General features: G+C 46.4%; 1 protein-coding gene and 1 long non-coding RNA gene across 2 annotated transcripts in view; one reads left to right on the top strand and one right to left on the bottom strand.

Moving 5' to 3' along the window:
• LOC143923670 (uncharacterized) overlaps positions 1 to 4,587 on the bottom strand; it is a 32,501-nt gene extending 27,914 nt beyond the window's left edge. Inside the window, exon 1 of the mRNA XM_077447480.1 lies at positions 4,236 to 4,587. Coding sequence (XP_077303606.1) covers positions 4,236 to 4,506 — 271 coding nt within the window. The 5' untranslated portion in view covers positions 4,507 to 4,587. The remainder of the gene's footprint in view (positions 1 to 4,235) is intronic.
• Positions 1 to 21,419, top strand: part of LOC143923672 (uncharacterized) — an 80,496-nt gene extending 59,077 nt beyond the window's left edge. Inside the window, exons 3-4 of the long non-coding RNA XR_013261754.1 lie at positions 17,467 to 17,545; positions 20,786 to 21,419. This is a non-coding gene — a long non-coding RNA (uncharacterized LOC143923672). The remainder of the gene's footprint in view (positions 1 to 17,466; positions 17,546 to 20,785) is intronic.
• Positions 21,420 to 26,674: the final 5,255 nt, after the last annotated feature.

The following is a 26,674-nucleotide window of genomic DNA, read 5'->3' as shown; positions in this document are numbered from 1 at the left end:
TGGGGGCGTCTGTACTCCTCGGGGGGTGAATTGTCCTGGGGGGGTCTGTACTCCTTGGGGGGGTGAATTCTCCTGGGGGTCTGTACTCCTGGGGGGGGTGAATTGTCCTGGGGGGTTCTGTACTCCTGGAGGAGGTCTGTACAAATGGAGGTGGTTGAGTTGTCCTGGGGGGTCTGTACAGATGGGGCTGGTTTGTCCAGGGGGTCTGTACTGATGGAGGAGGGTCTATACTGATGGAGGACTATGGGGGGAGGGGGATAATGCCGTGTTTTTCCACATTGGCATCTAGTGGCAGGCGAAGTGGCAAGTGACACACTCGGGGCTCCCACTGATTCTGCATTAAGGTGAGTTGAACGATTTCATGTTATATTACAATGTAATAATAGAAATAATGCGCTTTAATCATCCTGACACCATAACAACCATGGTGCTGTGATGATTGAAGCACTAACACCAGGTGTTTGGAGTATCTTTATCTGTTGATTGTTAAACTTTCTGGAATACATATATTGCTATTGTGGTGTAGGATCTGGGCCTGTTGTCCCTCCATCCCTCTCTTTTCTTTTTTCTTTCTTTCTTTCTTTCTTTCTTTCTTTCTTTCTTTCTTTCTTTCTTTCTTTCTTTCTTTCTTTCTCTTTCTTTCCTTCCTTCCTTCCTTTCCTTCCTTCCTTCCTTCCTTCCTTCCTTCCTCTCAGGCCGCGTACACACGCGCGGACTGTTCGCCCAACCTTGTTCGGCAAACAGTTTGTCAAACAGTCCGCTCAAAATTTGCATGAGCGGACTTGCCCACACACGAGCGGACTGTTTCAGCGAACTGTTTGCCAAACAGTTGGCTCAACTTTTGAAATGAACGGACTCGCCCACGTAAGGAGGCAAATCCGGCCATTTCGAGCGCGTGTACAGGTAGGCGGGGCCCGCGAAGGAGACGTCGCGGGCTCCGCCGCCTGGAATGGGATTAAAGGGGAACCCCAACGCCGAAAAAAATCGGCGTGGGGGTTCCCCCAAAGTCCACACCAGACCCTTGTCCGAGCACGCTACCCGGCCGGCCAGGAAAGGGGGGCGAGCGAGCGCGCCCCCCCTCCTGAGCCGTACCAGGCCGCGTGCCCTCAACATGGGGGGGTGCCTTGGGGAAGGGGGGGCCGCGTGGCCCCCCCACCCCAAAGCACCTTGTCCCCATGTTGATGAGGACAAGGGCCTCTTCCCGACAACCCTGGCCGTTGGTTGTCGGGGTCTGCGGGCGGGGGGCTTATCGGAATCCGGGAGCCCCCTTTAAGAAGGGGGCCCCGGGATACCGGCCCCCCACCCTATGTGAATGAGTATGGGGTACAATGTACTCCTACCCATTCACCTGTGAAATAAAGTACAAAAAAAAACACAACACATGGAAAAAGTATTTTATTGCACAGCTCCGGGGGTCTTCCGTCTTCGGGGGTCTTCTCGCCGGACTCCTCCGCTATGTGTGTGTAGCTCTTTTGCTAGCGGAGGAGTCCGGCTTTCTTCCTCCCCGCCGCCGGCCTCTTCTCCCGACTTCGGGGGTCTTGTCCCCCTCTTCGGTTCTTCTGCCGGGCCACCGCGCCTTCTTGTAGCTCTTTTACAGGCGGTGGCCCGGTCTTCTGTCGCCGCTGTCGTCGCCGCCGCCGCCGCCGCCGCCTTCCGTTCTTGTTCTTCTTCTTGTTCTTCTTCTTCTTCTCCTGGAGATGTTGACTCGACGAGCTCTCCGGCCGGAATGCCAGAGCCGCGCTGTGCGGTCACTTATATAGTGACAATGGGGCGGGGTCACATGGTATATGTCACATGGGTTGGTCACATGGTGACCCCGCCCCCTTACGATGTCATAGTCCCCATGTGACATCAACCCATGTGACCAACCCATGTGACATATACCATGTGACACCGCCCCATTGTCACTATATAAGTGGCAGCGGAGCGTGTCCCTGGCATTCCGGCCGGAGAGCTCGTCGAGTCAACATCTCCAGGAGAAGAAGAAGAAGAACAAGAAGAAGAACAAGAACGGAAGGCGGCGGCGGCGGCGGCGGCGACGACAGCGGCGACAGAAGACCGGGCCACCGCCTGTAAAAGAGCTACAAGAAGGCGCGGTGGCCCGGCAGAAGAACCGAAGAGGGGGACAAGACCCCCGAAGTCGGGAGAAGAGGCCGGCGGCGGGGAGGAAGAAAGCCGGACTCCTCCGCTAGCAAAAGAGCTACACACACATAGCGGAGGAGTCCGGCGAGAAGACTCCCGAAGACGGAAGACCCCCGGAGCTGTGCAATAAAATACTTTTTCCATGTGTTGTGTTTTTTTTTGTACTTTATTTCACAGGTGAATGGGTAGGGGTACATTGTACCCCATACTCATTCACATAGGGTGGGGGGCCGGTATCCGGGGGCCCCCTTCTTAAAGGGGGCTCCCGGATTCCGATAAGCCCCCCGCCCGCAGACCCCGACAACCAACGGCCAGGGTTGTCGGGAAGAGGCCCTTGTCCTCATCAACATGGGGACAAGGTGCTTTGGGGTGGGGGGGGCCGCGCGGCCCCCCCTTCCCCAAGGCACCCCCCATGTTGAGGGCACGCGGCCTGGTACGGCTCAGGAGGGGGGGCGCGCTCGCTCGCCCCCCTTTCCTGGCCGGCCGGGTAGCGTGCTCGGACAAGGGTCTGGTGTGGACTTTGGGGGAACCCCCACGCCGATTTTTTTCGGCGTTGGGGTTCCCCTTTAAGCCCATTCCAGGCGGCGGAGCCCGCGACGTCTCCTTCGCGGGCCCCGCCTACCTGTACACGCGCTCGAAATGGGCGGACTTTCCGAGCGGCAACAGTCCGCTCATTTCGAAAGTACAGCGGACAGGCCCACACACGGGCGGACTGTTCGCTCAAACACAGTTTCAGCGGACAGTTTTTCGGAATTTCCGAAAGACTTTGTCCGTCCAACTGTCCGCTGAAACTGTCCGCTGAAAGCCCACACACGAGCGGACTGTCCGCCCAAACACTGTTCAGCGGACAAGGTTGGGCGAACAGTCCGCCCGTGTGTACGCGGCCTCAGACTTGAAGCACACCCCTTTGAGCCACGCCCTTTAAGCCACGCCCACTATTTAATTTGTGGGGAGGGGGGCTGTTTGCGGGGGGGCATACAACATTTTGCTATGGGGCTCTATGATTTCTAGTTACGCCCCTGCACTGAAGTTCCATTTGGGTAGGGGGTATCTGATGTATAGGGGTGACTCTGCTGCAATGGGCAACTCTGATGTATAGAGTGGCCCCTGAGGAATAGAAGGTACTCTGATTTGATGGGAGTCTGTGATGTGATGAGGGACTCTGATGTGATGGAGAACCTCTGATATAATGTCCCACCATCTGATGTGATGGTGGGACTCATATATATAGGGGGTCTCTAATTTATGGACGTATAAAGGGGCATAGGGGTATAGGTATAGGGGGAAATCTGAGGTGATGGGGTCTCTGATGTGAAGGGGGATTCTGATGTGATGGAGAACCTCTGATATGATGGGGAGGATGCTGATGTGATGGTGGGACTCATGTATATGGTGTCTCTGATATATAGGAGTGATGCTCATGAGATGGGGGGACTCACTTATAGAGGGGCCTATGAAGTATGGGAGTACTCTTAGGTGATGGGGTCTCAGATGTCAAAGGGAGCCTCTGATGTGAGGGAGAATCTCAGATATGATAGGGGATGCTGATGTGATGATGAGACTCATGTATAGAGGGTCTTTGATATATGGGGCAATGCTCGTGAGATGGAGGGACTCACGTATAGAGGGGCCTCTGAAGTATGGGGGCACTCTGAGGTGATGGGGTGCCTCTGATGTGATGGAGAGTCTCAGATATGATAGGGGGATGCTGATGTGATGGTGACACTCATAAATAGGTTGTCTTTGATGTCTAGGGGCGACACTGATGTGATGGGGTCTCTTATGTGAAAGGGGGCCTCTGATGTGATGAAGAACCTTGGATATGATGGGGGATGCTGATGTATGGTAAGACTCATAAATAAGTGGTCTCTGATATCTAGGGGTGAAGCTGATGTGATGGGAGGCTCTCATGTATAGGGAGACTCTGGTGTAATGAAGGGGGTGCTTCAGGATTTTGCATAGTTTTAGCGGTGCTACAACTGAAAAAGTTGAGAAATGCTGTTCTAAAATGATAAGCAAGACTCTGTTTTGCCTATTTTCCAGATTTTGTTTCCTGTTCATTGCATTACAACGATGTATTGGTTCAACCTTACTCTCTACTTGAAGATAGTATTGGATGATCTGTTGCGTCCCATCATATTCGATCATGCAGGTGTAGTTTCCGGTGTCGTTCTTGGTGATATTAATAAGGATCAGAGAGACGTTACCCATATGAAACTTCTCCTGAGGCATCAATGCCCTGGGCTCATGAGAGGTCATGATATTATCTTTGTACTCCACCAGGGGGCGCCCATTATGTTCCCAGCTCAAAGACAACTGATCCAGGTTAAGCGATTCCTGGTTCGCCACAATGATGGCGGTCATGACCAATTGTTTGGGCAGGCGAGGAGAGATGGAGGCAGCTTCTGAGATTGACTGCAAGGCCAAGACTGCAAAAACAAAGAAAAAAAAGTGAACGGGTGCTGTTGTTCTATTTCGGAGTTTAAAGGCAAACTACCAGATAATTTTTCATTAGAGTTTATTTTTAGAAGAAGACAAGCTCTGGCTGTAATACTTACCTTCAATCTGTAGCTAGCCCCTGCAGTACGTCTTTTTCACCAAGAGTGTACTGTGTTGATGTCAAGCATCACTCAATTCCAATTGGCTAAGAAAGAACTGTGAGTGCAGGGATTCATCGGCTCCAACTCCTGAGCATGGCAACATGCTCTCACAGGAGACAAGGCAAACCTCTGCAGGGAGACCACTGCGCTCACACAGAGAGCCATGGTCCTTCTCTGCAGCATGCTGGAAGACCACAGGCTTTTCTACTCAGTTCAAAAGTTTAATTGTCCCTTTAACAATAGATTAACAGCAGTGAACTATGTAAATGCTGCATTCTGGCTACTAGATTGAGCTGATGATCATTCATAGTAATAAACTATTTTATTCCTATAAAGTGCCATCTAGAGATGATAATGTGGCTCCATCTAGAGGTCATAAGGTGGCTCCATCTAGTGGCCGTAAGGTGGCGCCATCTAGTGGCCGTAAGGTGGCGCCATCTAGTGGCCATTAGGTGGCTCCATCTAATGGTCATTAGGTGGCTCCATCTAGAGGCCATAAGGTGGCGCCATCTAGTGGTCATAAGGTGGCACCATCTAGTGGCCATAAGGTGGCACCATCTAGTGGCCATAAGGTGGCACCATCTAGTGGCCATAAGGTGGCGCCATCTAGTAGAGGTTCTCCATCACATCAGAGTCCCTCATCACATCACAGACTCCCATCAAATCAGAGTACCTTCTATACCTCAGGGGCCACTCTATACATCAGAGTTGCCCATTGCAGCAGAGTCACTCCTATACATCAGATACCCCCTACCCAAATGGAACTTCAATGCAAGGGCGTAACTAGAAATCACAGGGCCCCATAGCAAAATGTTGTATGCCCCCCCCCCCCGAAAAACAGCCCCCCTCCCCACAAAAAATGGTGGGCTCAAATTAAATAGTGGGTGTGGCTTAAAGGGCGTGGCTCAAGGGGGGTGTGGTTCAAGTCTGAGATGAATGAGGGATGGAGGAAGGAAGGAGGGAAGGAAGGAAGGAAGGAAGGAAGGAAGGAAGGAAGGAAGGAAGGAAGAAAGAAAGAAAGAAAGAAAGAAAGAAAGAAAGAAAGAAAGAAAGAAAGAAAGAAAGAAAGAAAGAAAGAAAGAAAGAAAGAAAGAAAGAAAGAAAGAAAGAAAGAAAGAAAGAAAGAAAGATAGGAAGGGAAGGAGAGAGAAGGAAAGAGAGGGATGGAGGGACAACAGGCCCAGATCCTACACCACAATAGCAATATATGTATTCCAGAAAGTTTAACAATCAACAGATAAAGATACTCCAAACACCTGGTGTTAGTGCTTCAATCATCACAGCACCATGGTTGTTATGGTGTCAGATTGATGAAAGCGCATTATTTCTATTATTACATTGTAATATAACATGAAATCATTCAACTCGGGGACGTGGCCTGATGCGAATGGCGGCGGATGTGTTTGAGCAGAGCTCCGTCCAGCCAGGGGACAATCTACCGACATCTGTGCCCTAGCGAACCCATCCCTACCAACATCCACCGTTACCTGGAACAGGGCAGCCGGCTCCACAATCCTAGTGGAGTATTTCTATGAATTCAGTCCGTGGACACTCGGGATTCGCCGCCACGGCCCTCTCCCGGCCGCCGCCATCTTGTCTCCCCGGAGTCTCCGGAATTAAAAGGTCTCCTACAGCTTCAGCGAGGTAAGGGACCACCATCTGTCCCCTCCGTTCCTGCTCCTTGCCTCCTGGGATACCCCGGTGCTATTTCCAGCCAATATTATCACCCGGGGCGGCCGTGGCTGGCTCCGGCCTAGCGCAGCCTAGTCAAGCCTGCGGATCCCCGGTGTTTCCTACGGCGGCAGCCCGGCAGAGCGCGCCACGGCGGGTCGGGCCCTCCACAGCAGCAGTGATCTATAACTAAATGTTGGCCTGGCATTTGCGGCCCCCTTGCTGTGATGTTCTCTGCAGGTCCTCATTAAATGTAAACAGGCCTCCCAGAGCCTGCTACATCCATCCTGTACCTCCTAGCTCAACACCCCAGGCCATCACAATACTGGCATCTCCCTCAAGTGCCTAAGTCCACGTCTTAGGAGGTTTTTACCTGCTTTCATTCCCTGGCTGTGTTAATAAAAGGGGCCATACACCACACAGTTGAGCCTGCGGCACTAGCACCATCAGCCAAAAATTAACTTTTATTTCGGATCCCCACATTTACTCTTTTATAGCTCATCCACTCTCTCTGCTATACTACTTCATTATCACCCACCTTATTTTTGATCCGCTAAAATGAGCTAAACTCTCCCCCCATCCCTAAAGGGGGCGCATACTAGATGAGATGCATACCAGCTATACAAAAATGGTTATATTACCCAAACTACTTTTCCTTTTTAGAGCCCTTCCTCTCACGGTTCCCAAAAACACTCTAGACTGTCTCCAAAGAGAAATCAACAAATTCATTTGGCTAAACAAAAAACCAAGATTCAGCTATTCCTTAATGTTCAGGCCCCAACTGAAGGGAGGTCTCGGTATACCCAATCTATGGCTGTACTACCTGTCAGCTAGGCTTACTCAGCTTGCACAATGGTATGTAGGGATGAGCCGAATACCCCCCGGTTCGGTTCGCACCAGAACTTGCGAACGACCCCCACGTTCGTTACGAACGTTAGAACCCCATTGAAGTCTATGGGACTCGAACGTTCGAAATGGAAAGTGCTAATTTTAACGGCTAATATGCAAGATATTGTCCTAAAAAGGGTTTGGGGACCTGCCTCCTGCCTCAGGGGACATGGGTCACTGCAAAAAAAAGTTTTAAAAACGGCCGTTTTGGCGGGAGCACTGATTTTAATGACGATTAAAGTGAAAAAAAAGGTGAAATATTCCTTTAAATATGGTGCCTGGGGGGTGTCTGTAGTATGCCTGTGAAGTGCCACGTGTTTCCCGTGTTTAGAACAGTCCCTGCACAAAATGACATTAAACGGAAATAACACCATTTAAAACTGCTTGCGGTTTTAATGTTATATCTGGTTCCTGCAATATGGTTGAAAATCATTCAGAAAAATGGCATGGGTAGCCCTCCCTGCCCATTACCAGCCTATTTGGGTCTTGTACGCATATTAAGGGGAACCCCGTACCCATATTAAAAAAAAAGGAAATGCGTGTGGCCCCCAGGCCCTATATACTCAGAACAGCAGTATACAGGCGGTGCAAACAAGACAGGGACTGTGTAGGTTTGTTGTGTTAAGTTGAATCTGTTTATAATTTTCAACCGGTACATTTTTAAAGTGTAGCTCCAGTCAAAAAAACTTTTTTTAAGCTTTTTGGAAAACATAGGGAAGGGTTATCACCCCTGTATAATTTGTTTTGTCGTCCATCTTTTTTCATCTCACTTGCTGCTGTCTCCTTGCGTTTGCAAGTAGGAGATGTTTGTAAGTTGGATGTTTGAAAGTAGGGGCCTGCCCTATATTATAGCGGTATGTACTGGGTACAGAGCACGCAGACAGCACGCACTATCTCCTAACACTACTGACTGCAAGCTCTATTATTAACCACTTGACCACTGGGCACTTAAACACCCTTAATAACCAGACCAATTTTCAGCTTTCGGTGCCCTCACATTTTGAATGACAATTACTCAGTCATGCAACACTGGACCTATAGGAAATGTTTGTCCTTTTTTTCACACAAATAGAGCTTTCTTTTGGTGGTATTTAATCACCTCTCAGTTTTTTATTTTTTGTGCTATAAAAGAAAAAAGACCGAAAATTCTGCGAAAAAATGAATTTTTCTTCGTTTCTGTTATAAAATTTAGCAGATTAGTAATTTTTTCTTCATAAATTTTGGCCAAAATTCATACTACTACATATCTTTGGTAAAAATAAGTACAAATTGGTGGATATTATTTGGTCTTTGTGAAAGTTATAGAGTCCACAAGCTATGGTGCCAATATCTGAAAATTGATCACACCTGAAGTACTGACGGCCTATTTCCTTTTTTTTTTTTTTTTCCACAAAATTGTCATATTATCAGGTTATTTCACACACACAGCATATGCATACCACAAATTACACCCCAAAACACATTCTGCTATTATTCCCGAGTACGGCGATACCACATGTGTGAGACTTTTACACAGTGTGGCCACATACAGAGGCCCAACATGCAGGGAGCGCCATCAGGCGTTCTGGAGCACCCAGGCCAATTCTGACATTTCTCTCCTACATGTAAAAATCATCATTTATTTGCTAGAAAATTACAGAGAACCCCAAGACATTATATATTTTTTTTTTTTTAGCAAAGACCCTGGAGAATACAATGGTGGTCGTTGCAAATTTTTACCTCACACGGTATTTGCGCAGCAATTTTTCAAACGCGTTTTTTGGGGGGAAAAAACAGTTTTGTGCTTAAAAAACAAACAAAAAAAACAGTAAAGTTAGCCCAATGTTTGCATAAAGTGAAAGATGAAGTTATGTTGAGTAAGTAGATATCAAACATGTCACTCTTCAAAATTGCACATGCCCGTGGAATGGCGCCAAACGTCGCTACTTAAAAAATCCCCATAGGCGACGCTTTAAATTTTTTTTTACTGGTTACATGTTTTGAGTTGCAGAGGAGGTCTAGGACTAGAATTATTGCTCTCGCTCTAACGTTCTCGGCGATACCTCACATGTGTGGTTTGAACACCGTTTTCATATGTGGGCGGGGCTTACGCATGCATTCGCTTCTGCATGCGAGCACATGGGGACATGGGCGCTTTAAAACATTTTTATTTTTTTTTATTGTTCATTTTACTTTATTTATTTTAGTTTGACATTTTTTTCCCCAAAAATATATTTTTGATCACTTTTATTCCTATTACAAGGAATGTAAACATCCCTTGTAATAGGAATATGGGGTGACAGGTCCTCTTTACAGTGAAATCTGGGGGTCAATATGACCCCACATCTCACCTCTAGGCTGGGAAGCCTGAAATAAAAAATAAAAAAAAAGATTCTGGCTTTGATCGTACTGGCGAGTTGGTAGAAGCACCGGAGGGCGGTGAGGGGTGGGGGGCGTCTATGGCTGGGTATTTCAGGGTATCACCGAGTATGGCTGGGTATCTCCGAGTATGGCTGGGTATGGCAATTTATGGCAGGGTATTGCAGAGTATTGGCGGGGTACTACAGAGTAATAGCAGGGTACTGCAGAGTATTGGGGAGTACTACACAGTATTGGGGGGTACTCCAGAGTAATGGCAGGGTACTGCAGAGTAATGGCAGGGTACTGCGCTGCAGAGTAATGGCGGGGTACTGCAGAGTAATGGCGGGTACTGCAGAGTATTGGGGGGTACTGCAGAGTAATGGCAAGGTACTGCAGAGTAATGGGGGTTACTGCAGAGTAATGGGGGGTACTGCAGAGTAAAGGCAGGGTACTGCAGAGTAATGGCGGGGTACTGCACTGCAGAGTAATGGCGGGGTACTGCAGAGTAATGGCGGGGTACTGCAGAGTAATGGCAGGGTACTGCACTGCAGAGTAATGGCGGGGTACTGCAGAGTAATGGCAGGGTACTGCAGAGTAATGGCAGGGTACTGCAGAGTATGCACTGGTATTGCAGAGTATTGGCAGGGAATTGAGGGGTTAAATTCGGTGAGCAGCGATGTGGGCACTGCAGATGCAGCCCACATCGCTGCTGACACCGATCTCTTTCCCCTCCGCTGTACCGATCGGTACAGAGAGGGGAGGGAGGAACTGACGCCGGTTTGTTTACAAGTGATCACTCCGTCATTTGACGGAGCGATCACGTGGTAAACGGCCGCGACGAGCGGCCGTTTACCGTGATCCGTGATGCAGGACCCTGCGGTCACGGATGCTCTCGAGTGCGCGCCCCAGGGGGCGCGCGAGAGCAGAATTCTGGGAGGCCGTTAATTAACGGCCTCTCAGAGTTAAACAACCGCCCTGAAGCCGTTAATCGGCAATGGGCAGTTGTTAAGTGGTTAAAGCTAGATCACTAGCTATATAGGTGAGGTGAATATAGCGGTGTATACTGCAGTCAGGGCACAGACAACAACCACTACACAGCAGCAAGATAGGAAATCAGCCAAAAACGATTGGTGTGTACTGTGTTGAAGGTACACAGAACACCCACTGCTTCAGATGCCAACACACTACACGAGGCCGCCTCAAAGGCGGCCTTATATAGTGTGGGGCGTGCACTACACAGCCTGAGCTATGATGCCTGTGGCCAATCATGGCTCTTCTTGCTGCTGGTGCTGCGATTGGCCAAGCATGCGGGGTCACAGTGCATGCTTGGCCAATCATGAGCCAGCAATGCACTGCGCCAACGCAGTGCATTGTGGGCCACACGAATTTTGACGCGAACGGCCAAAACGTTCGGAATTCGCCGAACGGCCAAACAGCCAATGTTCGAGTCGAACGTACGTTCGACTCGAACACGAAGCTCATCCCTAGTTATAACTAACTCGAAGGAGAAGGGGGGGAGGGGGGGGCAAGAAGTATAGAAGAACATACGAGTCATGGGACGGAGAACGAGACTGTATACTAACTAAGGGGAAAACTCTGTGGAGTGGGTCTATCTATTGGAGGTCCTGAAACGCTATGGATTTAGCACTAAATACATCAGTTGGATACAGAGGCTTTACAGGGAACCAAGGGCACAGGTACGCACCAAACAATGGTTACCTGAGGCATTCCCTCTTCACAGAGGTACAAGACATCAAGGCAGCCTCTCTGGGGCCCATCAGGGCAGCCTCTCTGTGGCCCATCAGGGCAGCCTCTCCGGTGCCCATCAATGTAGCCACACCTGTGCAACAGGAGCCAATATGAGGCCTGGCTGCAAGGATGGGGAAAATATCAGCTAGATCTGTGGGGCAGGCCAGGCCAGCCGGCCAGCCCCAGACAGTCTTAGGGACAGGATGAAGCTGATGAGTGTGACCTGGGGGGGTGGATACAGCTCATAAAGCCCAGGAGGTGGCCAAGATGGCGTTGGCCAGATGAGAAGACTGGCCTGGAAGTAGTGATTGAAATCAAGGCATCCGCCGTGCCTCACTTGAACACACCTCCCGCGGGTTGGGTAAATGACCTACGTGGGCCACAGTTTGAGGACCCCTGCTCCAGTCGCATGACAAGTCAGGGCAGTGTGAACCGGGGCTTATGCTGCTTTGCTTGCTACAAAACGGAGGACTCGCAAAGTGGGGTAGGCTTATAGAGGACACATCCAACGGCCTTGTCCTCAAAAGATTTCCAGCATTGATTTACTTTGAAGGTACCAGCTAGGATCCATGATTGCTCAGGCTATGTCCTGCACTGTATTCCAAGATATTACATTTACAGGCAAGTAAAGTATAAGTTGTGCATTTTTTGCAGGTAAAAAATTAGCATTTACAATTTTTTTTTTCTTTTCTTAGGAGCCTGGAAAGCATTGCACCAGCGATCAGAAGAAAGTGGGTGCAGTGTCAGGCTCCTGCAAACTTGTCAGTGTCGCTGTCTGCTCATACCTCCACTATGGGCAAGCAGTTACCTCAGTCCAGGAAGATCCAATGAACTACAATGATGTTCACCAGCGCCCTGGTAGTTCATTGAGAGCTACAAGCTTTCAGCTGCTAAGGATGTCTGTCAGTACTTGTAGTCTATTGACTCTCAGGACTCTTGTGAATAATGCAGCCATGTGGGCAGAGTCCCACACTGCTGCAGTGTTTTTTAAATTGTGAAAGCGGTGCAGGGAGTAGATCCCCAGCAGGGGCGTACCAAGCGGGGGGCGTTCTGCCCCAGGTGCCACACATTGAGGGGGGTGTAAGTGGCTGGGTGCCATTGCTATGGGGTTCACTCTGCACTCAGACACTGTCTGACAGAATCCTGAAGGGAATCCCTGGCTCTGGCTGCTCTGTTTTTATGAGTTTTTTGTGAGCTGGAACACCCCCAGCGCTGCGGCCGAAATAGTATGGTCTAGTTTCTGTTTTCCCCTGCTAGCTCCACCCACCACTGCTGAGCAGCCGAGCTGAGTGTGTCATCATCATTCATCACGGGGGTGGCTGCTGTTACATTCTGTGTCCACATCATCTTCCGGAGTCTAAACCTTCCCAGCTGAAGCTGAGAGCCGAGGTGAGCTGGTGATGGGGGGTGTGTGGGGTGTGAGAAGACGCTGGAGGAGTGTGTCTGTCCTGTCATCCTTAACTGTGCTGGCCTGTCATAGAAGGGGAAGGGGGTTGCTGTGTCCACCAACACCCAGGTATAGTGTAGCTGACCTGATGGGGAGGGGGGGAATGCAGAATGCAAGCGTGTGCCGTGCACAGTTTGCAGAAGGCAGGCGTGTGCCGTGCACAGTTTGCAGAAGGCAGGCGTGTGCCGTGCACAGTTTGCAGAAGGCAGGCGTGTGCCGTGCACAGGTTGCAGAAGGCAGGCGTGTGCCGTGCACAGGTTGCAGAAGGCAGGCGTGTGCCGTGCACAGGTTGCAGAAGGCAGGCGTGTGCCGTGCCAGGCGTGTGCCGTGCACAGGTTGCAGAAGGCAGGCGTGTGCTGTATATTGCTGTGTGACTACCACCCACCTATAGTAGCTGAGCTGTGATCTTACCTGGTAAGGGGGGGGGGGGGGGGGTGGTGTTGCTGTGTTCACAAACCAGGTATAGAGTAGATGAGCTGATCTGATAAAGGGGGGACTTACACCCACATCTTGCAGCCATCAGATCCGTCCAGCAAGCAGCAGGTCACAGCAGCATCTTGCCATCTTCCCTGCAGCCCTCAGATCCCATCCACATCCAGCAAGCAACACGCCTTGTCAGCAGGTCAGTTCCCAAATCTGAATCAAATCATCAATGCCAATGCTGTCCCCAGGGACAGATCCGATCTAGAGATCGCCATACAGTGGGATCTCTGGATCAGATCTGTCCCTGAGGACAGTAGATAATGCAAAGTATGGGCAGAGGAGGGTGTTTTTACAGTTGGGGGGGTGCCAGATATAGGATGGGCCCTGGGTGCCGAATGCTCTAGGTACGCCCCTGACCCCCGGCATGCTGTCATTGGATGGGGGGAGCTGCAGGATTGGGAACATGAAGGTGAACTTCTCTAAAATATTTTAATTGTATTTTTTATTGTCAAGTCTACCCTAGCATCTGTTGTTTCAAAACACTGAAGTGACTCCTAGGCTTGCATTTTACATTTGCATAAAACAAGTATGACAATTCTCTGTTGCCGTAGTTGGTTGTTCAGATTTTAAATGTTTTTTGTTTTTTCCCTGTAAAGCACAACTCTGGGCTCAGCTGCCTGGACACTCACCCATCAGTATTTTATGCTTTTATTATTTTAATTTATACTTGTCTTTATCCAAAATCGTTGGGCTAGTCTGACAATGCGCTTGGTCCTCTTCAGTCTTCATTTGGAGATGGGTGATCCTCATGGCACCTATGTAATGAGTTCAGTGCTGGGCTCTGCATCACTAAATAGTAAATGCAAACAGGATCTCCTCAGTCTCTGAGACGACAGATATACACTGCGTGTCCTTTACCTCAGAAGACTAAGGAAAACCGAGTACTGTGAGGGTAAGCTTCAGACTTAAGCCCCATACACACTATCAGATTATCTGCTGAGTTTTTCCTTCAGATTTACCAAAACCATATAATATGAGGACAAACCTTAGGAGTTTCAATGTGTATGCAATCAGGCAGGCCCTTCTACTACATGGATTTGGTAAATCTGAAGGAAAAACTCAGCAGATAATCTGATAGTGTGTATGAGGCTTAAGGCCTCGTGCAGACTGGACGTTATAATAACCTTTGAAAAACTCACTGCAAAGTTACTGGCATTTTTATAAGTTTTTGCAATAGCGTTTTTTAGCGTTCTTCAGCATTAGTGTTTAAAAAAAAAATTTTTTTTTTTTAATGGATCAAAAACGTTAAACGCTGGGGAGCCGTGTTTTTCTGTGTTTTTTTTTTTTTCTTAACGTTGGAACGTTTTTACATCTGAAAGCTGCCTCTCAGAACCCACTAGTTGTGGGGTTTTTTTTACAGCCAAAAACAGTTGATAACAGCCTATGCGTGCATGGACACATAGGATAAAATGCTGGAGAGTTTGACTGTAGAAAAAAACGTCTGAAGCCAAAAACATCCAGTATTTTTTTTTTTTTTTTGTAGTGTTACACATGTTTGTGTTTTAAAAGTATGTGTATCTATATGTGTATCTATATGATTTTACAAGTGTTTTTATGTCACTCTTTATGCAGACTCAAAACACTTTAAAAAAAAACAAAAAAAAAAACACGATGTGTTTGAACTGGAATATTTTTTTGCATATTTTTTGCCAGTGTAAATGAACCTTAAGGCCCATACACACGATCAGACTTTTTGACAACAAACATGCAAATTAGCTGTTTTGGAGCAACATCCGACCGTGTGTATGCTCCATCGGACAAACTTTTTTGGTTTTCATCGGACTTTTGTTGGCTGTGCGAATGGACAAACTTTCTGGCAACAAAAGTCCGATGGAGCAAAGTCTGATCGTGTGTACAGAAAACCATAGGACTTTTGTACAAAGTACAAACAGGCATGCTCAGAACCAATGCAAAAGATCAGACAACAATACAGAAGTTGACCAAAGGTGGCGGTAAAGAGCAGAAAAACCACATGATTTGGTGAAAGTTGGCTGAAAAAGTCCTGCTGTGTGTATACAATACAAGTTCAGGGCCGACGCCCTTTGTACAAAAATCCAAGGGAAAGTTTGTACAAAGTCCTATCGTGTGTATGAGGCTTTAGACTGGGCCTTGAACAGCTAAAGCCTCATACACACGATAGGACTTTGTACAAACTTTCCCTTGGATTTTTGTACAAAGGGCGTCGGCCCTGAACTTGTATTGTATACACACAGCAGGACTTTTTCAGCCAACTTTCACCAAATCATGTGGTTTTTCTGCTCTTTACCGCCACCTTTGGTCAACTTCTGTATTGTTGTCTGATCTTTTGCATTGGTTCTGAGCATGCCTGTTTGTACTTTGTACAAAAGTCTTAGGCCTCTTTCACACTGACGTTCCGTTCAGGCCCGCCTGTCAGTTTTTCAGGCGGACCTGAACGGGTGCTCCATAGAGGTCTATGGAGCGTCGGATGTCAGCGGTGACATGTCCGCTGACATCCGACCCGCTCCGATCCGAAAAAGTGTAATGGAGGAAAAATCTATTTTTCCATCCGTCTGCGGATCGGATCGGGTGACGACGGGCACTGCGGTCCGTCGTCATCCGATCTCCCATAGGGGAGAGCGGCGCTGTGACAGGTCCGTCCCTGCGCAGTGTGCAGACGGAGCTGTCATCTCCCTGCTCAGCGGGGATCGGCGGAGTGATCCCCGCTGAGCAAACGGACATCCACGGGGCGGATCAGAACTGATCCGCCCCGTGTGAAAGGACCCTAATGGTTTTCTGTACACACGATCAGACTTTGCTCCATCGGTCTTTTGTTGCCAGAAAGTTTGTCCGTTCGCACAGCCAACAAAAGTCCGATGAAAACCAAAAAAGTTTGTCCGATGGAGCGTACACACGGTCGGATGTTGCTCCAAAACAGCTAATTTGCATGTTTGTTGTCAAAAAGTCTGATCGTGTGTATGGGCCTTTACACATGTTTGTGTTTTAAAAGTGTGTATGTGTAATCTATATGTGTATCTATATGATTTTACAAGTGTTTTTATGTCACTCTTTATGCAGACTCAAAACACTTTAAAAAAAAAAAAAAAAAACGAAAAAAAAAACCACGGTGTGTTTGAACTGGAATATTTTTTGCATATCTTTTGCCAGTGTAAATGAACCTGAAGGCCCGTACACACGGTCGTACTTTTTGACAACAAACATGCAAATTAGCTGTTTTGGAGCAACATCCGACCGTGTGTACACTCCATCGGACAAACTTTTTCTGTTTTCATCTGACTTTTTTTGGCTGTGCGAACGGACAAACTTTCTGGCAACAAAAGTCCGATGGAGCAAAGTCTGATCGTGTGTACAGAAAACCATAGGACCTTTTGTACAAGGTACAAATACGCATGCTCAGAACCAATGCAAAAGATCAGACTACAATACAGAAGTTGACCAAAGGTGGCGCTGGAGTAATTGAACGTCCTCTTTTGAAGTGTCATCAGTACGTTGTGACGTTACTACATTCGTGTTTGTTGTCAAAAAGTTTGATCATGTGTATGCAATACAAACTTGTGGACTAAGCCCTTTGTACAAAAGTCCACGGAAAAGTTTGTACAAAGTCCGACCGTGTGTATGAGGCTTTAGACTGGGCCTTGAACAACTAAAGCCTCATACACACGATAGGACTTTGTACAAACTTTCCCTTGGATTTTTGTACAAAGGGCGTCGGCCCTGAACTTGTATTGTATACACACAGCAGGACTTTTTCAGCCAACTTTCACCAAATCACGTGGTTTTTCTGCTCTTTACCGCCACCTTTGGTCAACTTCTGTATTGTTGTCTGATCTTTTGCATTGGTTCTGAGCATGCCTGTTTGTACTTTGTACAAATGTCTTATGGTTTTCTGTACACACGATCAGACTTTGCTCCATCGGACTTTTGTTGCCAGAAAGTTTGTCCGTTCGCACAGCCAACAAAAGTCCGATGAAAACCAAAAAAGTTTGTCCAATGGAGCGTACACACGGTCGGATGTTGCTCCAAAACAGCTAATTTTCATGTTTGTTGTCAAAAAGTCTGATCGTGTGTATGGGCCTTAAGTTTTAAAGCAATATTTGTAAAGAATACATTTGCAGTCGTGCATTTTTATTTTTTATTTTTTTTAATTCTTGGTTTATTGTTCCTCAGGTCAAAGAGCTAACCAAGCCTGCCATTAGCTCAGCTCCCATGTTTGGAGGACAACAAAACTCTTCCTTTCCCACTGCAAGTGAGTTTCCATTAAAGTTATGCAAGTCATACATGTTGGTATGTGGATACTGCTCACACTGATTACCGATGTGATAAAGGGAACACCAGTAGGCCAGCACAGACATGATTACTGTATCAGGTGGATAAAAAATGATCAGCTTTACTTGGGGACACCCCATATGGCACCATTGTTTAGTTTTAATTCTATTTTAGATTTAGCTTCAGTAAACAGCCATTGTGTTGTAGATGCAGAAACATCCTGTTCAAATTAACTTTTGACATTTTAAACCCCTGAAAAATTGACTATTGCACTGTACAATTGGCCCTTCAGTGCAAAATATTTCAGTCAAATTCACTAATATGTCCTTAAATGCAAGCTAATCTCTGGCCCTTAACCACTTACAGACCGGACCATTTTGCTGGTCAAAGACCAGAGCACTTTTTGTGATTCGGCACTGCTTCGCTTTAACTGACAATTGCGCGGTCGTGCGACGTGGCTCCCAAACAAAATTGACGTCCTTTTTTTCCCACAAATAGAGCTTTCTTTTGGTGGTATTTGATCGCCTCTGCGGTTTTTATTTTTTGCGCTAAAAAAAAATAGAGCGACAATTCTGAAAAAAACGCATTATTTTTTACTTTTTGTTATAATAAATATCCCCCAAAAATATATATAAAAAATTTTTTTTCCCTCAGTTTAGGTCGATACGTATTCTTCTACATATTTTTGGTGAAAAAAATCGCAATAAGTGATTATTGATTGGTTTGCGCAAAAGTTATAGCGTTTACAACATGGGTCTTCAAACTACGGCCCTCCAGTTGTTCAGGAACTACAATTCCCATCATGCCTAGTCATGGCTGTGAATGTCAGAGTTTTACAATGCCGTAGTTTGAGGATCCCTGGTTTACAAAATAGGGATAGTTTTATAGCATTTTTATTAATAATAATTTTTTTAATTTTTTTTACTAGTAATGGCGGTGATCAGCGATTTTTATTGTGACTGCGACATTGTGGGGGACCCATCGGACATTTTTGACACATTTTTGGGACCATTGTCATTTTATACAGTAATCACTGCTATATAAATGCAGTGATTCCTGTGTAAATGACACTGGCAGTGAAGGGGTTAACCAGTGGTAGTGTAGGGGTTAAGTGGCAGTGTAGGGGTTAAGTGTTCCTAGGGATGTGTTACTAACTGTGGGGGAGTTGGGCTTTCATTTAGTGAACACTGATCTCTGCTCCAATCACATGGAGCAGAGATCAGCGTCACTAGTTGCTAGGCAGAATGGAGAAATGTTGTTTACAACGGCACTTCTCCATTCGGCCGCTCCGTGAGACGATCGTGGGGATGCCTGCGGCGATCGAGTCCGCGGGTCCCGCGACCGGACTCACGGGGGGGTCCCGACCAGCGCTGGCAGGGCGGCAAATTTAAAGGGACGTACATGTACGCCCATTTGCCTGCCCGTGCCATTCTGTCGACGTACATCGTCGTGTGCTGGTCGGCAAGTGGTTAACTAAACAAACAAACCTTTTAAATGTCGCACAGAATGACAGGGATGGGTCCTGGACAGCAGGTATATTTCCTCACTATTTGGGTTGTGGTCCCTTTTAAGGGGGACAGTTTGAAGACATTGTTGAGTACTCAGGGGTTCGCAATCATGCAGGGTGAGGGGATCTGGGGTAGTCTGGCTGGAGAAGAGAAGACTTCCTTTTTTTTTTTAGTACATTCTGGATTGGTAAGTCCACATTAGTGACTTTCAAGGGTTTTGGGAGGGAAAAATCTTCAAACCTTGATTATGGAGACCAAGTCCAGAAAAGGAAGAAGAAACAGATGGCACCTGTCTGTGAGGGAGAGAGCAGAACACAGCTGAGTGAGCAATGTGGACTAGCTTGTGGCCCAGACACGCTTGCTAAACACTTCTCAGATGCCCTGTGTGTCGTATTTTTTTTTTTTTTTTTTTAAGGTCAGTATGGGAACTTACCACTTTTGACCCTTTTCAACCACACTGTAAATGCCATCGACGCGTTTACAGTGTGTTTAAGGTGCGGTTGTCGTGAAGGGAAGAAGTGAATGGAGACCGTTGCAAAGTGTCAATGGCTACCAAACTCTGCAGGCAGCATTATTTTGGCCTCGCAGCAATGCTAACGCTGCAGTGTGAACACGTTCCTCCGCTCCCTATTGTAACAATTCAGTGTGGAATTTATAGGCGCTTGGGAAGCAATAAAACACGACACAATCACCTCATTTCAATGCCTGTGTGAAAGAGCCCTTAGGCAGCTGGAAACTTGAAAATGAGTGGGACTGGAGGGGTGTGGACTGTTTTTGCACCAGGACTTGATAGTTTTTGCTTGCTGAAGACAAGCTGTTTGCCTGTTTTTGTTTCTCTATCAAGTGATGTGCATGAGTGCCTTGGCTTTCTGGGACTCTCCTGATTGGCAGAGACACAGGAGTGGTGCCATTATCTTCCGCTGCTGTCAGTCAAAGTCAATTAGCCAATCAGACGGGGGGCTGAACCACAGCTCCATGTCTGAATGGACACACGGAGCTGTGACTCGGCTCCAGTGCCCCTTTAGCAAGCAGCTTGCTGTGGGGGGCGCTCAACAGGAGGGAGGTGCCAGGAAGAGGGATCCAAGAAGAGGAGGATCTGGGCTGCCAAGTGCAAAACCACTGCACAGAGCAGGTAAGTATAACATGTTTGATATTAAAAAAAAATAACTGACTTTAGTATCACTTTAAGCTTTCTAACCCTGCTACACGCTATCAAAAAAGATTTTGGCTGGAGTTGGAAGCACTTGTGACTATGTGTATGCATACACAGCATCTTGCACATTATGGCCCATTTACCTCCCAAGCTTATCCTCTTCCAGCAATGACCATTCCGGGCTTCCCATTGCCACTCTGTTGCAGTGGCTGCCATGCTCTTGGAATTATTCTACTGGACCAACATCTTCTTCTTCAGCAAGTGGGCAGGCACTGATAATGTAACTTCTACACGTGTGTTGGAGCTACATTGTCCTGCCAAATGGGACTTCTTACAGATTCCAGGCATCTATGCTGAACATGTGCAATAGTCAGTGTTCAATTAAAAAAAAAAAGTTGCTAAAAAATAAAAAAGCGGTTTATAGCATAGTAATCCATGATAGCCTGTCTTTATGAATGTTTTCTCATTCAGACGTGCATTCAGGGGGCAGAAAGAGCAGGCAGCTGATCCACGGTTTTACTGCCTCACACTGATTTAACAGTAATCTCTTATTTTGCAGGCTCCTCCGCCAGCAGTGCACCTCAGTCTGCCAGTAGTTTCAGCTTCAAGCCGGATTCTCAGGCACCTAGTGCAGGGCCTATTTCCAGTTTTCCCACTGCTTCAGGATTTGCCAACAAACCAGCAATCAGTTTTAGCAATGCAGTGACGGGATCCGCAGCTTCATTTACTTTTGCAGGAACGACCGCTTCTGATGGAGCATCATCTGGCTTCAACAACACAAAAACCGTTTCGGCTTCTACATTTTCCTTTGCAACCACCACCACCTCAGGTGCTGGAGCATCTGCTTTTTCTGGGTTTGGGGCAGCCGCAACTGCTGTGCCTGCAAGTACACCTTCTCCCGTCACAGGTGCCTTTGGAGGGACTACAATCGGCTTATAAGTTGTTTATAAGTTGTTTATAAGTTGTTTATAAGTTGTTTATAAGTTGTTTATAAGTTGTTTATAAGTTGTTTATAAGTTGTTTATAAGTTGTTTATAAGTTGTTTATAAGTTGTTTATAAGTTGTTTATAAGTTGTTTATAAGTTGTTTATAAGTTGTTTATAAATATATATATATATTTATTGATATATTGTTGGAGTGAGTTTTAAGACGTGTTTAATAAAGGCTGTTGTGGCCAGTTTACTCCAGCAAAAGGTGTGGTCTCGTGTGTGTTTTTGTAGCAGAGACACTAGAGAATAAAATGGCGGTCCTTGCAACTTTTTATGTCGCATGATATTTGTGCAGCAATTTTTTTTCAAACATATAAAAAAAAAAAGTTTCATGAATTAAAAAAATCTGTAAAGGTGGCTCAAATTTTTTGCATAATGTGAAAGAATTTGTTACCTCAAGTAAAGAGATACCTAACATGTCATAAAAATTGCGCACACTTGTGGAATGGCGCCAAAATTTGGTACTTAAAAATCTCCATAGACGACGCTTTAACATTTATTTTTTTTTTTTTTTTTTTTTTACAGGTTTTATTTGACTACCGTTTACATATGTGTCTCGGCCTTTCCAGTCGCGCCCCCAGCATTGTTTACTTCCACCGGCCCAGACGTATTGTCATAATGTCGCTCCTGGGCCTCCGAGGGTCATAGAGATGACTGGGGACCATCTGATCACCAGAAATCTCTATGCTCGACTTCTGGCGGTGACCGATTCATTATCCGGCTCGCCAGTCGCATGGACCGGAGGACGGCGGGAGAGGGGGGAGGAGAGTCCCCTCCCACCGCCTGTAAAAATGATCAAGCTGCTGAACTGCCGCCATGATTATTTGTGGGGTGCAGGGAATCTGCCGGCCGAAAAGATATCTGGATGATGCCTGTAGCTGCAGGCATCATTCAGATATCCCCACTTGAAGTATGATGTGCCTTGGGTGGGAAGTGGTTAAATCAATTCTTTTTATTAAAAAAACAAACTTCTTATACTTGCATTTGGTTTCGCACAGAGCAGCCCAAAACCTCCTCTTCTAGGGTCCCCTGCTGGCGTTCTTGGCTCTTCCTTTTCTCGTAGCTCCCTAATAGGAAGATGCTTCCTATGGGAGCCCACCTGAGGGCTCGCCTGAGTCGTGCTGCCTGCGTCCATAGTCCCAGACAATGCAGCTAGGCCCTGCTCCCCGATCCCTCAGGATTTGACTGGTAGGAGCCAAAGGTTCCCACTGCTGCTCAAGTGCCTGTGAGAAGAGGAAGAGAGGGAAGAAAAGACAGCAACAGGGACAGCCTTGGCCACCCCAACATACACAGGTAAGTGTTTGGGGGGGTGAAATAGTTAATGGGGTGTTTTAAAAAAATAAATAAAATCTTCATGCAGGGAATGTGTTAGGATCAAAAACCACTTAAGGCTTTAGAGCTATTTTAGGACCTCTGTCACCGAGAAGAAGCGTCACTCAGTGGGAGTCTCCCATGGAGGCGGAGCTGTTGCGTTTTTTTTTTGTTTTTCCGGCTCATCGGGCATGATAGAGGATGAATGGACATCACTGGACATTTTAATTTTATTTTTTTAATAAAGGACTTGTCCCAAAGTGTCTCCTGTCTTTACTATTTTTGACACTTTTTGTGAAATGGTAGGGGTTCCCAAAAGGGGACACAGAGTTTTACTCAAACCTATTTAAGGTTCAAAAACCAAACAGGGACACAAGGCCCATTTTGGACCTAAGATCCCTAAACCAATATCTACTGATCCAGTCCTCTGTCTGCTCAGTAGTAGCCTCACTCCAGATGGGAGACTTTCTAGCCTCCATTGATATAAAGGACGCGTATTTACACGTACCTATCTTTCAGCCTCATCAGAGGTTTCTGCGATTTACAGTAGAGGTCATTTTCAGTTTGTGGCTTTACCCTTCAGGCTTGCTACAGCTCACCGGGTGTTCACAAAGGTCCTAGCACCAGTACTGGGTCTTTTAAGGGCTCAAGGGATCCTGGTGCTTGAGTATATGGATGATCTCCTGCTCAGAGATCACTCACTACAGGCTCTAGAACAGAGCATAACATGCACAGTGCAGTATTTGGAAAGCTTAAGCTGGATCATAAATACCGAAAAGTCAACCTTTTTTTTTTTTAAACTTTATTTCTTTATTAAGATTTATTTTGTTTACAAAATACATCAAAATTGAACATCCCCCCCCAGTCCCCCCCCCCCCCCCACACCACCTTATCAGATAAAAATATAAAAAAGGATGGTTCATATCTTGGGTGGCCTAAGAGGGGATTGGTATCATGAGGGCCATCCTAGCTGATGTTCCATGTAATCTAGATTCCCACTCTATCACACTTCCCTCTCATCCCCATTCCCCGCACACTTCCACCCTCTTCATTTGTCCTCTTACTTTAATTCTTATTGGGTCACTTTACATTGTTAAAATATTTATTTTTCACACTATTATTATTCACATATCAATCCCTCTGGCTTCCCACCAAGGTTTCCACATCTTGTCATGTTTCCTTAACCACTTCAGCTCCGGACCAATAAACACCTTAAGGACCAGAGGTCTTTTTGCAATTTCGCACTGCGCTGCTTTAACTGGTAATTGCGCGGTCATGCAATATTGCACCCAAACGAAATTTGCGTCCTTTTCTTCCCACAAATAGAGCTTTCTTTTGATGGTATTTGATTGCCTCTGCGATTTTTTTTTTTTTGCGATATAAATGGAAAAAGAGCGAAAATTTTGAAAAAAAAAGATATTTTCTTCTTTTTGTTATAAGAAAAATCGAATAAACTAAATTTTAGTCATACATTGAGGGCAAAATTTATTTAGCCACATGTCTTTAGTAAAAAAAATGTCAATAAGCGTATATTTTTTGGTTTGCGCAAAAGTTATAGCGTCTACAAACTAGAGTACATTTTCTGGAATTTACACAGCTTTTAATTTATGACTGCCGATCTCATTTCTTGAGGTGCTAAAATGGCAGGGCAGTACAAATCCCCCCCAAATGACCCCATTTTGGAAAGTAGACACCCCAAGGAAATTGCTGATGGGTATGTTGAGCCCATTGAATATTTATTTTTTTTGTCCTAAGGGATTGAATAATGACAAAAAAAAAAAAAATATATTTTTTTTACAAAAAGTTGTCACTAAATGATATATTGCTCACACATGCCATGGTTATATGTGGAATTGCACCCCAAAATATATTCCGCTACTTCTCCCGAGTATGGCGATACCACGTGTGTGGGACTTTTTGGGAGTCTAGTCGCGCACGGCACCCCGAAAACCAATCACCACCTTCAGGATTTCTAAGGGTGCAAATTTTTGATTTAACTCCTCACTACCTATCACAGTTTCGAAGGCCATAAAATGCCAAAATAGCACAAAACCCCCCAAAATGACCCCATTTTGGAAAGTAGACACCCCAAGCTATTTACTGAGAGGCATGTTGAGTCCATGGAATATTTTATATTTTGCCACAAGTTGCGGGAATATTACAAACTTTTTTTTTTTTGCACCAAGTTGTCACTAAATGATATATTGCTCACACATGCTATGGGCATATGTGAAATGACACCCCAAAATACATTCTGCTGCTTCTCCCGAGTACGGGGATACCACATGTGTGGGACTTTTTGGGAGTCTAGTCGCGCACGGCACCCCGAAAACCAATCACCACCTTCAGGATTTCTAAGGGTGCAAATTTTTGATTTAACTCCTCACTACCTATCACAGTTTCGAAGGCCATAAAATGCCAAAATAGCACAAAACCCCCCCAAATGACCCCATTTTGGAAAGTAGACACCCCAAGCTATTTACTGAGAGGCATGTTGAGTCCATGGAATATTTTATATTTTGCCAAAAGTTGCGGGAATATTACAAACTTTTTTTTTTTTTGCACAAAGTTGTCACTAAATGATATATTGCTCACACATGCTATGTGCAGAAGTCAAATTACACCCCAAAATAAATTCTGCTGCTTCTCCCGAGTACGGGGATACCACATGTGGGGGACTTTTTGGGAGCCTAGCCACGTACGGGACCCCGAAAACCAAGCACTGCCTTCCGGATTTGAATATAAAATGCTATAAAAAACAAACTAACCAGAGTCACCCGTAACACTTATACGGTGATCAGTGGTGAAAGGGTTAACTAGGGGCAATCAGGGGGTTCAAATTTTTATTAGGTAGTATATGGGGGTCCCTGGCGCTATATAAAAACCTGACGGGGAACCTAAATAACTAACTGGCTAACCAGCGTCACCAGTGACACTTATACTGTGATCGCTGGTGAAAGGGGGTGAAAGGGTTAACTAGCAGCAATCAGGGGGTTAAAACCATTTTTGGGTAGTATATCGGGGTACCTAGCGCTATAAAAACCTGGCGGTGAACCTAAAAAAATAACTAGCTACCTAGAGACACTAGCGACACTGATGCAGCGTTCAGAAAAATTATCGCTTAGTGACACTGGCAAAAGGGGGTGAAAGGGTTAACTAGCGGAAATCAGGGGGTTAAAACCATTATTGGGTAGTATATCGGGGTACCTAGCGCTATAAAAACCTGGCGGTGAACCTAAAAAAATAACTAGCTACCTAGCGACTGTAGCGACACTAATGCAGCGATCAGAAAAACGATCGCTTAGTGACACTGGCAAAAGGGGGTGAAAGGGTTAACTAGCGGCAATCAGGGGGTTAAAAACATTATTGGGTAGTATATCGGGGTACCTAGCGCTATAAAAACCTGGCGGTGAACCTAAAAAAATAACTAGCTACCTAGCGACTGTAGCGACACTAATGCAGCGATCAGAAAAACGATCGCTTAGTGACACTGGCAAAAGGGGGTGAAAGGGTTAACTAGCGGCAATCAGGGGGTTAAAAACATTATTGGGTAGTATATCGGGGTACCTAGCGCTATAAAAACCTGGCGGTGAACCTAAAAAAATAACTAGCTACCTAGCGACACATGCAGCGATCAGAAAAATGATCGCTTAGTGACACTGGCAAAAGGGGGTGAAAGGGTTAACTCTAGGGGCAATCAGGGGGTTAAATCTTTATTGGGGGGTGATAGGGGGCTACCCTGGACCTAACACTAACTGTCCTGACAGTTTTTACTGTCACAACTGACACTGAATGCATTGATCAGTAAAGAAATGATCAATGCAATCAGTGACACTGTGACTGGGGGGGGAGGGGGGGGGATCGGGGGGCGATCGGGGGGGGTTTGTGTGCCTGTGTGTACCTACATGTCAGTGTAGTGTTGGTGCACACTTACTTTTACTGTTCTCCTCGTAGTCCGGTCAAAAAGACCGCCCTGAGGAGAATGACATCACTTCCTCCTTCCTGTGTAAACAATACACAGGGGAGGAAGCTTCTCATTGGCCAGGAGCGATCCAGAGGGGGTGGCCGAAAACCAACGGCCATCCCCTCATCACGGAGCGCTCCTGGACCGAATCGGACCGCCGTAACCAGCGGGAGGGGGTCCGATC

The sequence above is a fragment of the Lithobates pipiens genome, unplaced genomic scaffold (genome assembly GCF_037356315.1).
Source record: "Lithobates pipiens isolate NorthernLeopardFrog02 unplaced genomic scaffold, aLitPip1_a1.2 Scaffold_22, whole genome shotgun sequence".
Lineage (NCBI taxonomy): Eukaryota > Metazoa > Chordata > Amphibia > Anura > Ranidae > Lithobates > Lithobates pipiens.
This window is presented reverse-complemented; position numbering and strand designations above follow the sequence as displayed.